This window comes from Pleurotus ostreatus, assembly GCF_014466165.1.
Source record: "Pleurotus ostreatus strain PC9 chromosome Unknown scaffold_4, whole genome shotgun sequence".
NCBI classification, from domain to species: Eukaryota; Fungi; Basidiomycota; class Agaricomycetes; order Agaricales; family Pleurotaceae; genus Pleurotus; species Pleurotus ostreatus.
The window spans coordinates 2,580,795-2,597,206 of record NW_023503159.1 but is presented as its reverse complement, the minus strand read 5'-3'; the positions used below and the strand labels follow the sequence as shown (position 1 = coordinate 2,597,206).

Here is a 16,412-nt window from a genome sequence, read left to right as displayed (position 1 = left end):
AACTCCTATCAATACAGTGACTTACCTCCGATTACCTCAAAAATATTTTCACAGTTCTAACGTAACGGAGTATCTGATCCGAACATGCATCTGCCAAGTCAGAGCGAACAATGGATGCCAAGTGCTGACTGACTTAGCATTGTAACGGGGACTTGCTGGCAGGGAGTGGTCAGTGCACCGTGCTGGAGGGATAAATAGTGGTCAGGAGGAGGGGGAGACGTACCAAGAATCGCCTCGATGCCTGTCTTTCTACATCGCCATGTTCTATGCCGAAACTCAACTAGGGTAAGTCACTTGCTATGTCTAGTAACCAAAACTAACTCTCTATATTATACGGTCAGTAAGGTAAGTCACTGATGGCCGAAGCTAACACTCTACTGCATAAAGGGGAATGCACGGGGAACCTATGCTGCACCGAAACGCAACTGAAAGATGCTTTGGACTACGCTGTTTTTCGTTCCCACGGTATCAAATAAGGAAATTCAACACAAAAAAGGAAAGTCGTTACCAAACAAGGAATCACTGGGGTACGATTTCCGCGAGCAGACTAACGCACAGATCGAGTGATTTAGCGGTGCGTGCACATGCTATTCTGTCGAGGTGGCATACTCATGCGTTCTATTTTCAGCAACGCAAATCCCTCAACATATTTGATGTTGGTGCCGTGCGCTACCGGAAGGAGAGCCAGACCTGCAAATGCGAGACCCACTTCGACGTCGACTGCGAGCGGTGCTTCGACTGGGTCAAGATATGCATGGCAGAAATGACGGGGAACCCATTGCCAGGGAAGGTGAAGCGCTTGAAATGGCCCGTAGACGAATCCGAAATGCATCTTTGATCATATTAATGTGAGCTTCTGCAACCTTGGATTTCTCCGGTTGCTGACGTGCGACTTGGCTTCATAGACCTCCGATGTAAAACACTCGCCAAACGACGCCATTAATGTAGCTTTATGCGGATGTCGGTGGCGTACATTTAGACACTGTACGCTGAACTTGTGATTCCTTTGATGATATGTCCGTGAAGGCCGAGTGCTGATACGGTATCAGGGAGCGTCAGAGCGCAAGGTTGAACCGTGCAAGCGCTCTTGAATAGATATTATGACACAGCTAGGCAAGTCAGGCAGGGAAGTGTCCGTCAAGATCCAATAGATGTAATCAAGAAATATAAACAATATGACCATGGAGCGAAGATAACATAATATCAGCTGAAGATAGTCCACATCCATAGCGTATATCCAGGGTAAATCTAGGTGTGAGTCCGGAGTGTCCGATGATGCCAGGAAAGGCCGCTACAGTGTGCACAAGATGCCGAATATCCCTCCAAAGAGCAAGGCTGCCATGCCCAACAAAGGCACCCCAATGTCGTGGGCACCGTTGGGAACGGCAGCGTAGGTCGTCGCAAATGCTTGCGAAGGGTTTGGTGCGCCGCTTATTGTTACAGTCGGCGCGTTGGAGTCAGGGGCTGCACCGCTGTCTGAAGAGACTACCGAGAATCTCTTGGACGTGGTGTGCAAGACTCCGTGCGTCGAATTGACGAAAAGGAGAAAGTAGTCGTCCCCGGGGGGTAAGTCCTGGAGGAAGACATTGAGAGAGTGAACCGTGTTGGGGACTGTCTCATCGATTGAGTACGTCATACAAACCAAGCAAAACTAGGAAGGGGGACTCACCGTTTCTTGCGAGGAAGTGAAGACCGTCCCCGTTCATGCGATTCATCTCAATGTCGAACGAATTGATTCCGTCCATGACTCCTTTGCTCCATGTGATTGGGTTCGCAGCACCTACGTGCCAAACGGTACCTTCCCCAGGAGACGTTACGACGAAATAGGCTACCAAGACAATGAGATGGTCACTGGGCAGTTGATCAAAGGGGCGCACCAGAGACTTGAACAGGCAGGCTGCTCAAGAGAAGGAAACAAGCAACGAGATAGGAGAATAGATTGAAGTGCATCGTCGAGCTAGCGTGGAGGTGCAGGTGTACGGTCAAGGTCTTATTATCAGTAGCGACCTATGTAGTGGTGATGGTCGCCAGTTAGGCAGCATGTGCCGGCGCTGACAGTGACAGCGGGAAGTGTAGCTTTAAGATCGAAGTCAAAACTTCAAGAAGACGGAGGGTTAGTCACATGATCTCTAGCGCCCAGTGCGTCAAAGAAGCTTTCTCCTCCTCGTTCTTGTAAGTTCCTGTGGCCACAGTGACGTCGATGGCATCATAGGTCGTCCAGCAGCTCTGGCGTCCTCGTCTCTCTCACACACATGGTCTATCCCTGCGCAATCCCGTCGCCTCTCCACTCAACGGCCTTTGCTGCGCGTAAGGCAACCATCGACACGACCTCATACGGTCCCTCACTCCACGTTTTCACGCCAATGCAGCCATCCCTCACTCAATCCACACTCTCCCCTCCCTCACTATCGCGTCCACTCGTCCTCCAACCCAGCCCCCTCTCGACTCCACGAGGCCTTTCAAGCACGCACGCATACATCCCCCACGAACTCTGCAAACTTCACGCGCCGTCGTCCACGGTTTTCCCTCTCAGCCCGTTGACTCAGCCAATCACCATATCCGACGCGACGTCTCTCACTCTCGCTCACTCACTCACGTCCGCACCGCCTCCCGCCGTCCATTCGGCTAGGAAAGCCTTCCACAAGGCCCTCTATAGCCTTCGAGACCACGCCAGCGATCCCTGAGTCTCCCGCCACCGGCAAATGTGGCACCACGACCCTACACAACCCCTCATTCATCCACGCTTGTCTCCAATCTCGCATGACCCCGGACGCGCACTCAGCGCAACCCTGCGATCCTGTCTACCCCAGCAACCGCGACCCCGGCAACTACATCTATGGATAACACCACTACGCATACCCCAGAACGAACCAAATGGGGTGCACGCGCCGAAACACTGCCAACGAATGAAAACGACGCAATGCGAACCCCGACTCAGAAATGCAAAACCCCAAGCACGAAGAATCTTAGACAAAAACCCCCAAAAAGGCACAAGGACGAAGAAACGCAAAACAGACCAAAAGAAAGAGAAAAGAAACCTGAAAGCAACTAGAAACGGGCGCGCGGCTGACGAGTGCGCCGTGCGTCGTGGTGCTGTGAGATGGAGTGAGTGGGCTAGCGTGGGTTCGGGTCGGGAGTGCGAGACGCAACAAGAAGAGACGGAGGAAACAAGGCGAAGGAGACAAAGTGAAGGGTGAAGAAAACGGAGACGAACACGAACGAACGAACACCACACAAACAGATACGAACGCACGAATTTGAACGAACACGAACGCAACACAAACGAACTCGAACGAACTCGAACGCTCCACACAGCACGAAGACGCACAGCGTGAACGTGGATGCGGATGCGGGTACGAGCCTGTACGAGCGCGCCCCTGCAGCTGGGCAGGCGGACGCTGGACTGCGACGATGCGAAGAGGTTGCGACGATGCGAAGGGGATGAAGGGGGATGGGGATGAAGGGGGATGGGGATACGAACGAAGGGATACGGGAATACGAACGAAGGGGTACGGAGGAAAGGCACAAAGGGATATGGGAAGGGATGTGGGGATACGAATGGAATGGAATGGAGGCAGTGGGTGGGGTGTGGGTGTACGAAGGCGAAGTAGGCTGCGATGACAACACGAAATGCGAACTTGGAAGACGAAGATGGACAGACAAAGATGGACACGAACACGAAGATCAACAGACGAAGGGAAACGAAGCGAAGCAAAGAACGCAAAGAAAATGAAGCCGAAACGAAGAGAACAACCCAAAGGGAGAAGACGTACCTGCGCCAGGGACTCGTCGCTTGAGGGTACGACAGGTACAGCAGCCGTTGTCGTCGTCGCCGGTATCCACGATTGAGCTGTGGGGAGGAAGGGAAGTCAGCACGACGAAGAGGGTATTGCGAGAATGGGACGGAGGGAAGGTTCGAAGTCGAACGAAACGAAAGGAACGACGTCAGGAGAGGAGAGGATAGTGCGAAAACATGAAACGGGCATGGAACGGGAACGCCAGGGAACGATGGGGACACAGGGAACGCGGTAAGAGGTGAACAGGAGCAGGAGCAGGCACGAGGACGAGGACGAATGGAGGGAGGGAGGGAGAGAAGGAACAGAAACGAATGAAGGGGAAATATAAAGGAAAAAGAAAAGAAAAACAGAACGAAACACAATGAGACGAAGAAGACACGCACCGAGCTGGCGTTTTCGTTTTCGTTTTTGTTTTCGGTTCCGTTAGAAGGTAGGCAGGCGGTCATATGGTTAGAGTAAGATGGTGTGATCTTGCGCGCTGCGTTGACGAGGTGAGTCGGCGTGTTCGCAAGGGCACGTTTGGGGAGGGGCTTACTTTGTTGCTGTTCTAGGGAAGTACGGACCACGAGCTACGAGCTACAAGGTGTTGATGGGTCGAAGTGTTGATGGGTCGAAGGCGGCGTCGACGATGTTGATTGCGTCGAAGGTGAGACGCATGGGTAACTGAAAGGCAGACAGGTTAGTACGAACCAAGGAGACGCGATGCAAGACCAACGAAAGGCGAACGAAATGGATAGTGAGGGTAAACGAACGTGAACAGGACGACGAACACGACAGAGCAGAGAAGAGGGCGACGAGTGACCAAGCGAAACGAAACGAAACGACACGAGGAATGGGAAATGAAAAAGAAAAGAACAGCTCAGATAGGTACGTGCCTTTCACTCTTATTCCCATTCCTCATCGGGTATCTCGACGCTAACGTCTTGCTTGCAGGTCTCAGCGAAACCATGGCGCTGTGGAAGGCAGTCGCGCGCGATCCGGCGGCGATTGATAGATGGGTAACATAAAATCTAAACCCAAGTAACGTCAGTGTTAGATAGGTTTGTAGGTTTTGAATATCTGAATAAATGGGTTTGGTTGGTGCTTACGTGCGTGCGTTCGTGGTTGGTTGGTTTGGTTGGTTGAGGGATTCGGGGGAGCTAGATAAGCGGGATCAGCTATACGGGCAGGCGGAGGGGGTGGACAAGGATAGGGTATGCACCGGTTCGTTATTCGTTTCGTGGGTGTGTGGGTATGTGCTAACGGTGATGGTGATAGTAGATTCAGCGTCAACGTGGCCGACTTCGTGGATGGCCCGCCTGTCTTTTCACTCCATCAGTCGCACGTACGGTCGATCCATGGACAGAAACTACTCACTCACTCGCACTCGCACTGGCAGTCTCACTCATTGGATCGCGCGCGCTCATCGCATTTCCCGCCGTCCAGTCTGCTCGAGCCGTTTACGATTTACGGATTATGGTTCGCGGCACTCAGCACTCAGGACCCCAACCTGCATCCTGGATGTTGGACACACCCTTCTTTGCGGTCGGGTTGCGGTTGCACAGCTCACGGTGTCATGAACCATGTTTGTAACATGGTAATCATGTCGGAAATCTAGGGTTATGCTCAATCAAACACCCAAGCTCCCTACTCTCTCCCTCTGCAATACCTCCCCTATCCTCCCCGAACTATCTGGCTCTAGGGAAGCATCCCCTATCCTACCCCTCACCCCTATCTATAATATACCACATGGGATCTTACCCCTGTTCGCCTCTCCGCCCCTCTTAAGTCTTTAGGGGTGCCACTATTCTCTTCCCATTTCCATTGGAATTCTATTTCTCCCCCCGACCATTTCTTTGCCCATCAGATATTCCATTAAGAACTCCCTTTTCATCAGAATAATCCATATTCCTTCATTCCTTTCATTCGCACAGCTGGGCTGTTCTATTCGGACCTTGGCTGTGCAAATTGCACAGCCCAGCACAGCCCAGCATAGCCTTGCACAGCCTTGCACAGCCTTATGTATCCATCGGAACATACGGAATGCAGCTGCACATTTCCTTTCCTTTCTTCTGCATTTCCTTCTATCTTCCGTACAGAATTATGTGACTATTCTTTCTACCGGACTTTCTGATTTTTGTGACGGCCTAACAACCGTTCTTTCTACTTTCCGTGCACAGCCTAGATATTTCACATATAAAAATCGAATAGTGTAGCTAAGTTGAAAATAAATCTTTTCCCCCCCAGCGAAAGGTTCACTCAGTCAGTCCTCTAGTCGTATCAGTCCTCAGATCTTAGTCATTCCGTCGTCTTAGTCAAGTCTCAGTCATTCCGTCGTCTTAGTCAAGTCTCAGTTATTCAGTCGTATTAGTCAAGTCTCAGTCAGCCAGTCGTATTAGTCAAGTTTTTTTAGTCATCCAGTCAAGTCAAAGTCGATCTTACTCTCAGTCCGCAAGATCATCAATCAGTCAGTTATCCAGTCATACCAGTCGAATTCTGGTCTTCTAGTCGTCCACTTGGTTCAACTTCAAGTACTGCGTACTTGAAGAAGTTTGTCACGGTAGTTTTTCGTTCTCTAATCTTTTATCATCCCCCTATCTTTCAAATTCTTTACCCGGTACCCCTTTTGTTCCTTTCTTTCACTCTCTATTCCTTTTATACTAACCCCTTCCTGTTCTACTGCGTATCTGCACCTTTGTTTATTTTTCCTCTTCCACGTTACTGTCTCCGCTCGTGCTCGTGACCACTCACGCTTGCGTCCCCTATCTGAAAGAAGCAGTCATTGGGCCTCCTCACACAGGCCCCTGTACTATCCCTGTACCACCCCTGTGATACTCCTGTACTACCCCTGTAGTCTTGTTTCACTATCGGCATACCTTGGCAAGACAAATTATACGCTCCTATCAGAGATACTAGGTGTTCGAACAACCGGGCTCTCACTTGATCTACTAGCAAGACCCAGTGCTCCCCGGACACTCCCCTATCTTAGGAGAGTGTGACATAATCTTTGGTGACCACCGCAGGACACCTTTGTCTCTGTATTCATCGTATACTGTTCTCGCCAAAACATGTCATTTCATGAAACAACTCCTCCTCAATCAGTACATCAGTCTGATCTGTTATCCTTATCGCCAGAACCTCAGGCACAGACATTCGAGTTTCCAGATCCTGTGCCTCCTCCACCGACCCCCAATCACGATCTTCCTCCTCACATGGCTATGCGCACACCCTCTCGTGGACATTCTAGCCCTGAGCTTTCCGCTCAGATCTTCCGTTCATTCCGTTACACCCCGGACATGATGCCCATGTTGGGTGAGCGCGGTGCACCCCCTCTATTCAAGGGGAGCCATGAGAAAGTCAAATCGTTCCTTAAGAAATTCAACACTCTATGCGCCCGGTATTCGGTGACAGACTCTGCCGACAAATGCGAGCGAGTCCTTGAATACTGTAGCGACAAGGTTGTTCAACTCATAGAGGCGCTTCCAGGATATCGAAGCTCAGAATGGGACACTCTGGAAACAGAAATGAAACAGCACTTTGATGCTGACCGGAAGGAAACCCGCAATACTATCTGCCGACTCTCAAAGTTCACTGCTCGTCAGGGTGCCAAGAAAATCAAGTCTCTCACACAGTGGAAACGGTATGAACGAAAGTTCATAACCATCTCCGGATGGCTGCGCAAGGCCGATAAAATAACCGAGAACCTAGAGGCCACCTATTTCTGGCTGGGCATCCACCTCGATACTCGCCAGAAAATTGAGAATCGGCTCTATGCTCGTCACCCCAATATCTCCGCCAAGACAGCATTCCCCATGAAGCTAGTCTCCGAAATTGCCCTTGAATTATTTGAAAGGGACCGCTTCGAGTTCAATCTAGTCAGCGCCGGATATGATTCGGAAGACGAATCCTCTGATAGTGATTCTGACTCTGATGATGATGAATCAGAGGAAGATGAAGACAAGGTCAAAGCCCAGCTCAAGGCCTTAAGATCTCAGAAGGCCCATAAACCTAGAGCTAGGAAGTCCAAGGCTCATGATAGTGCCATTGACCCTGTCATGGAGGAAGTCCAGGCTATTTCCCCTACATATTCTTCACATAGAACTCCTTCACACCGAAAGTCTTCATCGGGCGATTCAGAGGTTGAAGACCTCATTAAGAAGATGTCCCAGATGAACATCAAGGATCCAGACTATGCTGTCACATATTATCGAGCATTCTGTTTGGACGAGCGAATTGCAAGAATCTTTCCTGAGCCAGCCAAACAAGCTATTCAAGCATCAAACCGGGAGTTCTCTCGACAGGCTTCTACCACACCTCGCTCAAGTCTTCCTCCGCCAGCCAATCAGAATGTCAACCCTTCCACTTCCCAGAATTTTCCGCCACGACCTCCTCTTAAGTGCTATGGATGTGGAGGCCAGGGACACGGGCTTAGACGATGCCCTCCGTTGAATGACCTGGTAGATCAGGGAATCATCTCCAGGGACTCAGAAGGACGTTACACATGGCCTAATGGGGAGCTGATTAGGCGCAACTTTGGTGAGGACTATCTCCCAGCCATTCAACGCATTCGCAGCCAGGCATCCCCTGTAGTTTCCAACTTCATCACATCGTTTGACCCTGAGGATTATGTGTCTGAAGGAGAGGAAGAGGAAGAGGAGGCAGAAGAGTTCCTAGCTGAACTAGACCCTATGGATGTTCTAGCAGCAGAACGTGCACCCAAGACAGTCACCATGACTAGAAAGGATGTGCTAGGCAAACCATCTAGTTCAAAGGCGCGCCCAACGGTCAACGAAGAAACGGGACGGCACACACGTTCTAAAGGGGCTGCCCCTGAACCTAGGGCAGGCCCTAACGTACGGGCAAAACCGTCTTCTCCCAAGATTCCTGCCTTGATAAACCCGGTCCCTGCCGATATTCGTCCCAGGCACGAGTTTACGGCGGAGGACATTGCTATGGCCGATGATGAGACACCAGAGCCCAGAAAAGGAAATGCCGCGGAAGCAAAACCCAATGATCGTGTTGCTAGGGCACCCAGGGCATCTGCACGTCAGGCTGAGATTCTAGATCCAGAGGAGCAGGAAGCTCTTTTCCGCCGAGGGCTGGAATCTACCTTCCAGATCTCCCTTCAAGAATATCTTGCGGTTTCAAAGTACGCTCGGGAACAAGTGATGTCAATGCTCAAGGGAAGATCCATGAAGATAGCCAATGAAAACGCAGTGCCTGAACCGGTGAAGAACATCACTGGCTCGATTCCCCAGAGCTTCGAAGTCCAGATCGAAAATGAGGATACAACCAAAGGACCTCTTATAGTGGTCCCCATGCGCTTCGGAAAGGAAATCATTCATGCGGTTGTAGACTCTGGGTCCCAACTCAATATAATTCACGCCGATGTCTACAAGAAGTGTATTCGCCTACCGGTGGACACATCTAAAGTCGTCACAATGAATGATGCAAATGGTGGATCAGGGGAACTACGAGGCTATGTAGCCAATGTTCACCTAACCTGCGGAAGTGTGGACACGGTTGCCAGTCTCTATCTCGGACACAAGGCCCCCTTCAACCTCCTTTTGGGAAGACCCTGGCAACGTGCTAACCGAGTTTCGATCGAGGAACGAGATGAAGGGACATACTTGGTTTTCCGTCCCAGAAACGAAACCACGAAGTATGAACTCTTAGTCTTAGAAACTGTGAATCGCCCAGAACAAGTGCTACGCAGTGTTTTCCGCAAGGAAGACTTTGCGGTAAACATGGTCAAACCCTCTGTCCTTGCCGCAGCGCATAGTTTCACATCATTCATTACCACTGAACCCTTCTCAGAAACTCAGTTGTCATATGATCACTCAGAAGAGAGTGACATAGATTCAGTACATTCGGCACATATCTCTTTCCCAACATCCACTACTACATTGGCTAGGCTTTCCTCAGTGGAAGCATCAAGTCCCACTCAGAAAATGGTGGAGTCATCGGTTAACTCAACCAGCTCAGAAGTATGTGAAGGCCCAAGCGAGCTGGAGACAATGGATCAGAGAGAACCGGCAGACTCAAACATTGACCTACAAGAACTCTCCTATATTGCCCCACCGCGTTATTGTCTCCACAGTAAGGGAGAGGGCCCATTCCTTGGTACGGACGGATTTTTCTGTATTAAATGCTGGGGAGACTACTTGGACGAGTGTCTCCTGCTTAACGAGACCCACGGAAACACTGAACCAGAAGATGAGAAGGAATCAGCCACGCACATACACACACTCGAGAGTACGGTCCTACCTGATAGATTTGGTGGACATGATGGGTTTACTATAGACTCAGGAGGTTCTCAATGGGGGGATTCTACTGGCTATGATTCCCCCAGCGGCTTTAATAGCACCTCCTCAGCTCCTGGAAATGTTCCGGGGAATATAGAAGATTTGCACGCACATCCTTCACCCTCGGTCCATCAGAAAAACTCGCAAGAAGTGCTGGCAGGTTCCCATAGTTTGCCCCCATCGCCTAAGACACGTCCATCAGAAAAGCGAACTCTCGAGCCTATATTGGAAGTCCCTCACAGGAATCTGGAAGTTGGAACTCCACCCGGAACTTCGCAATTTTTCGACCATTGGATTTGGTGGGATACTCAAGAATACCCTGAGAATGGGATACCAACCGGGGGATTGGAGCCCTCATTTGAGGAAACCGAACACGCAGATGCAGAAACGCAGATAGGGCCGTCAGGCTCCCCAGAACATTCTAATTGTTCTACTCTATGTACAGTGCACCCCGATTATAATTGCGAAGGGAATAGAGTCGAAGCGGCGCGGAAGCATGAATGTGCCGTATCTGCGTCCCTAGATCTCTCCAGAAACCCACCACCCAGACAAAGTGCCGAAAGCGGAGGCCCAATACTTCTGAGGGACGATGAGATGTCGTCAAGATTGCAGACTAGCGATTTCAACTTACCGCTGTCTGCGATCAACTCCCAGGAAGAACCGTATCCTTGGGAAGGACCGAATTCCCAGTGGGACAACCCGCCCCGATCCTCGAGAATCTTGTACGACACTTTGACACGAAATTCATCGCGGGAACAGGAAGGCCTAGGATTTGGTGAAGCCTTGGGAAGCGTCCATAGCGCGTTGCAATTTGGGCATCCCTGGCGTAGCCCGCTACCAACGAGGGCGAGCACGGTAGGAGGTATTCGGTTCGTGCGAAAACGCGGAGGTGATGGGACATCCCAAGACTCTTCACCCACGAGTGCCCCGAGTGAATTGTCGTCTCCGTTATCTGAAATAGAGATTCTGCAAAGCACAACCCCGCCGACGAATCCTAACACTACATCAGAAAGAGTCCGCGTACAGCAGTTGCACTCACTCCGTTCCATTTTGAGTGATCCGTCAGAAGAGAGACCGTCTGCTCAGAGTAATGAGAGGCGCGGGTCTCGAGCCGGCGCAAGCCTAGACAAGAAAACGGCCGGCCCCGAGACGAGGGCAAGGCCACAGGGCGGTAGCAACGCCTACGAGAATGTAAATGGGCCAAGTTCTAGAAGTCAGAACTATGGAAACTCACCTGATCTGGAACTTATGACCAGAGCCACTGTGGACTGTACCCGATGCGATGGAAAAGTAGAGGAGATGTGGCGCGGCATGAGAAGCCCGGTAGGTAACCAAGAGGTAAGTTCGCGAGAAACGTCGGCAGAGCTAGGGTGGTGCAGCAACGAGGGACTGGCAACCCCAAAAGGGATATGCGATAACTCGCAGGTCGCCGTCGTTGAGCGCCACGCAGAATGCGCAAGTGCAGAAACCCGGAGAGTAGGACCCAGCGGGAGCTCGCCGAAATTCTCTACAGAATGGGGAGAAAGGCCGCCACAGTATCTCGCTAGCCCTACCAACCAAGGGAAGCGTTTCCCACCAGAAAATCGGTATGGAGAAGCGAAGGACGATCAGTGTTGCGGCAGATGCAAAACCCCGGTGCAACAGGGCTCAGAGGTTGGCAATTCTGCCAAATCGTGCCGACCAAACGTGAGCGCATGGATTAGAACAGTAGGCAGTGGGCAGCAGGATGAGGCCGCTGTGGAAGCATTCGATTCGGCCAGCGCAATATATGCCGTCCCAATAGACCTGCCTCCGCCTGTGGTAGGGCGAACTCGATGCCTGTACAGCCACGCAGAAACGCCTGCATGGCGTGGCCTGAGTACGCCAGATAGTATGGATAATGCGCGACGCCCCGCCCAGCGGTCGAAGATAGGCCCGGAAGAGCTGACAAGGACGAAAGGAAGTCTTGAAAAAAGTGCAGGGCAGGGGAAGCGGCAGGAGGTACCAAGAGGACCGCGTTTCGAAGGAGATCGGGTAGGAATTGGTAGAGGGATGGCGATGAACAACCCTGGTTGGGAAGACCTAGGCTCCAAGCCAGAGCATTCGCCAGCTAACGAGGAAATAAGCCAGAGCATGAGTAAGTACGAAGGGGAGGACTTACCTGAGGTAGGAATTCCCCATGCGTCTCCCATTGCGCTCGCTCGGGAATGGCCTAGTGATGCCGGCGAAACGCAGAGTAGCGCTATCGAATTCGCTACGCCGGAAGAGGAATTCCTAGAACGCGATTTGAGCACCCCCGTCGTGAAGAAATCGTCGGATCTTGAGGGTGTCCCAACGGTTGACTCGCTAGCAGAAGAAGCTCTGCGTCCGCTCTTATTATACACCAAACCAATTCGCTTGATTCCTTTGGGGGAAAGTCCCAATCAGTCCGATATCGTTGCGCTAGGTCTTGAAGTACCGCCCCCGCGAATCCGACGAAGTTGGCTTGCCAGCGTAAGGGAAAGTCGTACGGCCGAACCTTCCAGGTCGTGTAATGCCGAGGAGGATCGTACAGAAGAGAGCCCCCATACATGGTGGGAAGATGAAGGAGGGCGGGATGAGAGTAGAACAGTGAACGAGACTGCCGGAAACGTTAGCAGACAAACTTCGGTAATAGAACGATACGAAGAGACGCGCTCACGTGCTCTCCAAGAACGCGCACTCTTTGCGAGACTGTCTTGGAAGGGCCGTTTGTGCCAGCGTCTCAACGAGGATATCGACGCGAACCAGCCCCAAAATCAACGAGCACATGTAGTGCAGACCTCCCAGGCAACCCGACCGGCCGTGTTCTTGCTGAACGAATTGGATCTCGATGCACGGGGAAGACGTCCTCCCTGCGTCCTCGCACATCGTCATGGCGCAAATCCAGAGGCTTGTTGTTGGTGGCACTATCCATCAGAACCGTATTGGATGCCAGAACGACAAGGTAAGGAATTCCAGACGACGAAGCCGTCAATTCTGAACTCCGCGACGAATAATGTACGCACCTACGTCTTGGAATCGCCGCCCCTCCCGCTATTTAATGCACCGTTGGATACAGTTGGCCCCCCATCCTCGAAACTTACTCTCAACTCGCTTACCAGCACACCCAGCTTACCAGCACATATTTTTCAAAGTCATATCGCGAGCGACATGTCTTCCAACAACTACGCCGCTGTTGCCGACGCCGTCAACGTTCCTGCGCACCCCCAGGCCACGATTGGGCGTGTCATCCAGACGCTCGTTCGCACTGGAATGCCCCCTGCATACCCCGTCGATCGCGTCCCTCAGCCTCATATCTCCCTTCCCATCCAGTTCCCCAGCGGGGGACAGGACCAGGCATTGCTCACGGCGCAGCGTCTGCAACGCTACGGTCTAGTCCAGGCGGCTATGACCCAGGCTCAACCCCAGAAAGTTGCGGGGGTTATGTCGTCCAACAACTTCGTCGAACATCAGTCCCATATGGTGAACAACGGCAAGATCAGGATTTATCTTGCCAACGACGCAGAAGTCAGTAGGCGAAGTTCCATCGTTCCCCACTTGGTGGAGCGAAATCGCGGTACCGCCTATCTCATTCTCCTTGAATCGTTTGATGCTCCAGCCATTGATTCCCCTCCCACTCCTTCCCATCGTCTTCTAGATGCGTTCACTTTCTCCATCGCAGACTCCCAATACCCCTACAACATCATTGTACCTCCCGGCGTACTTTCCCCTCGTCCTGTACCCGCTGTTGTGGAGCCCGTCGTCCAGAGGGCAGCCCCTACCATCAGGATTCCGCCTCGCCGTCATTCGTTTGGAGAAATCGACCAGAACCGTGATGAGGATAATCAGAGGCCTCCTCGAACGCAAAATGCTCGCACACGTGGAACTCGACGTGGAGGAGCTCCTCGTCAGGTTCCTCGCCGCCGCTCAGCAAGACTCAGAGGCATCTCAGCGTCGACCGTAGACGTTGACCATGTGTCAGAGCCTATACCTGAGCGTCAGGAGACTGCTCCTCGATCCTCAGAGGCCAACCAACAGTCCTTTCGGTCCCCCGTTCGTACCGCAAGTCCTCCAGGACTCCCCATTCCCAATGACGCCATCCGTCACAAGAATATTGAAGACCTTAGGAATCTTCAGCGGCGTGTCCGCCTTGGAGCTTCCTCCGATTCCCCTTCTCCTCCCTCCGATTCCACCTCCCACCGAACCTCGAGCCATGCGTCGGACAATCAGGAACCCACTCAACCCTCGCTTGAGCCCATCATTAAGGAGGAATATCAGAGCGACCCACCTATCCTTTCGCTCACGCTGGAGGACCCCAAACCTTCGTCGGAATCCGTAGAACGTTCGCCCCCCAGGAATCAGCTAGCTCTCAACCAAGAATTTAACGGTGCGAGGTCTTCTGGTGTTCTCACCACCCGTTACTATAGGTCACCATCTCCTATGGAATCGTCCGAATTCACCCAGCCCAGCTTAGGAACTGAAGGTCGTCCCCCTTCCCCAGTTCTGGGAGACGTTACCATGAAAGATGACACCAGTTCGTTCCACCTTCCGTCTCCAGCCACCTCTCTTCCTACTCCCACTGCAGACAGTCCTAGCATTTCGGATAATGAAGGGGGAGCTAAGGAAGGGAACTCTGAGGCCCTCAGTATGACTGTCTTTTCCCCCAGTGAGTCTGACATCAATCGGGCCTACGCCTCCATCAATATTCAGGACCACATCACTCAACTCCTTCGCCAAGTAGCTTCGGAAATTGCAGCTGAAGAAGGGGAGGTACTTGTGCCTTCCTCCAGCCCTGCTCAAGATACTCCACCCATGGGTTCATCTGCTGCCAAAGGAGCCAAGAAGCCTCGCTTCGGTTCTCCCATTGGATCTAGGATGGACAGAAGGAAAGCCATTCGATCTCGTCCTCCACCATCCAAAGGCAAGGGTTCCACTTCATCCTCCACACTCAACCAGCCTCCTTTGCAGCATGCCTTTCATGTCTGGAGACCTGAGTCTGGGGAAGGCCCTGTCCTCATCATGCCTGACTCTGATTCAGAAGAGGCAACAGAATTCTTCAAGAATGCAGTTGTAGTAGAGGAATCTGAGGACAGCTTTGTTGTCCAAGTTCCTCAGGGCTCTCATGGCCTTGCAGCTGCTATGAATTCTGCCTTCCAGCACAATCACCAAATGTTGCAGGAACTTCTGGATGAGGAGAAAGAGAATGTTCCTCCTGGCAGTGAAGTAGTTGTGGGTATGGAAACCACCAGCAGTATGTCAACTCAAACTCCTCCTCCCATCCCTTGTCATTCTGCTCCCACCTCTTCCCCCAGAATACTACAACAAGAATCCCAACAAGTCCAAGGAGACAGAAGCCCTGTAGCTTCTCTCCATCCCACCTCTCCTCTAGAAACTAGCCCAACTCCAGAGTCACTCCTTTACCCAACCCCCACTCCAGTAATCTCGAAGTTTTCAGTATCAGAGGATGGCATAGAAGGACAGGTCCAGGAAGGAAGTGATGCAGAAAGAAATGGTTATACCCCTAGTACCAGTTCACCATCATCTCATGTACACCATTCCTTCAGTCCAAAACCAACCTCGTTTTCACTCGTTCAAGGATGTCTTATCTCGCCAGTTCCACTCTGCATGATCCATGCCTTCACCAACTTAGCCGACCTTTTCATTAAGGACTCCTACCTTGAAATTCGTCATGACCAACCTGATCTTTGGGGATTCAGCCATGCCTTCTCTACTCTGTTTATGACAGAAGGGATGGCCATACCGGTGGCATCTGACACCATAACTAAAGACTATCCTCCTTTCGGACATCCATATGTCAACCCTGAAGGCCAGCTCGTCATACCCGCCTCGTCCTCATTCTTTGACTACGAAACTCAGCCCTATCCATATGATGGATTTACCAATGTCCTAATGCCTAGGGGAGACTCTCGCTTTGGACGTTGGCAAGATGACGGAGATTATATGATCGCAAGGATCGCATTACTGTGCAAGGAATACATCACTCGGGAACATGTTACTCCGGAAATGTGGGGACGATCTGAGCCTACCCAAGAAGAAAAGAAAGCGCAGCAGGCGCTTGTTCAAGCCAGACTAGCCCCACCCCGCTCCTTCGACTACGTGCATCATAATTTCATTCTTGACGGTCATAGGTTCGACATGGACTGGTCCCAAGACAAACTCAAACTTAAAATTCCCCGCACACCCAGCACATATGAAAATACCGCTGCTCTCTTCATCAAAAACTATTCCAATCCATGGGCCTCGGAAAAGGACGAAATACACTATAATCTATGGAACCCCAAAATATCTGCACTCCGACACCTCCGTCTTCTTCATATTGCCTTCCTTCGCA

At 51.6% G+C, this 16,412-nt stretch overlaps 3 protein-coding genes across 3 annotated transcripts; 2 read left to right on the top strand and 1 right to left on the bottom strand.

Annotated features, from left to right (window-relative positions):
• Nucleotides 1-1,291: 1,291 nt before the first annotated feature.
• Nucleotides 1,292-1,745, bottom strand: PC9H_006699 (uncharacterized protein; the record flags this gene model as incomplete). The annotated part of the gene is made up of 2 exons (XM_036776243.1): nt 1,292-1,611; nt 1,670-1,745. The coding sequence occupies 2 exons, from the start codon at nt 1,743-1,745 to the stop codon at nt 1,292-1,294; spliced, it is 396 nt and encodes a 131-aa protein (XP_036632262.1).
• A 507-nt stretch (nt 1,746-2,252) lies between these two features.
• PC9H_006698 (uncharacterized protein) lies at nt 2,253-2,684 on the top strand (the record flags this gene model as incomplete). The annotated part of the gene is made up of 1 exon (XM_036776242.1): nt 2,253-2,684. The coding sequence occupies one exon, from the start codon at nt 2,253-2,255 to the stop codon at nt 2,682-2,684; it is 432 nt and encodes a 143-aa protein (XP_036632261.1).
• A 4,160-nt stretch (nt 2,685-6,844) lies between these two features.
• Nucleotides 6,845-15,422, top strand: PC9H_006697 (uncharacterized protein; the record flags this gene model as incomplete). The annotated part of the gene is made up of 2 exons (XM_036776241.1): nt 6,845-15,311; nt 15,373-15,422. 2 exons carry the CDS (start codon nt 6,845-6,847, stop codon nt 15,420-15,422), a joined length of 8,517 nt encoding a protein of 2,838 aa, XP_036632260.1.
• Nucleotides 15,423-16,412: the final 990 nt, after the last annotated feature.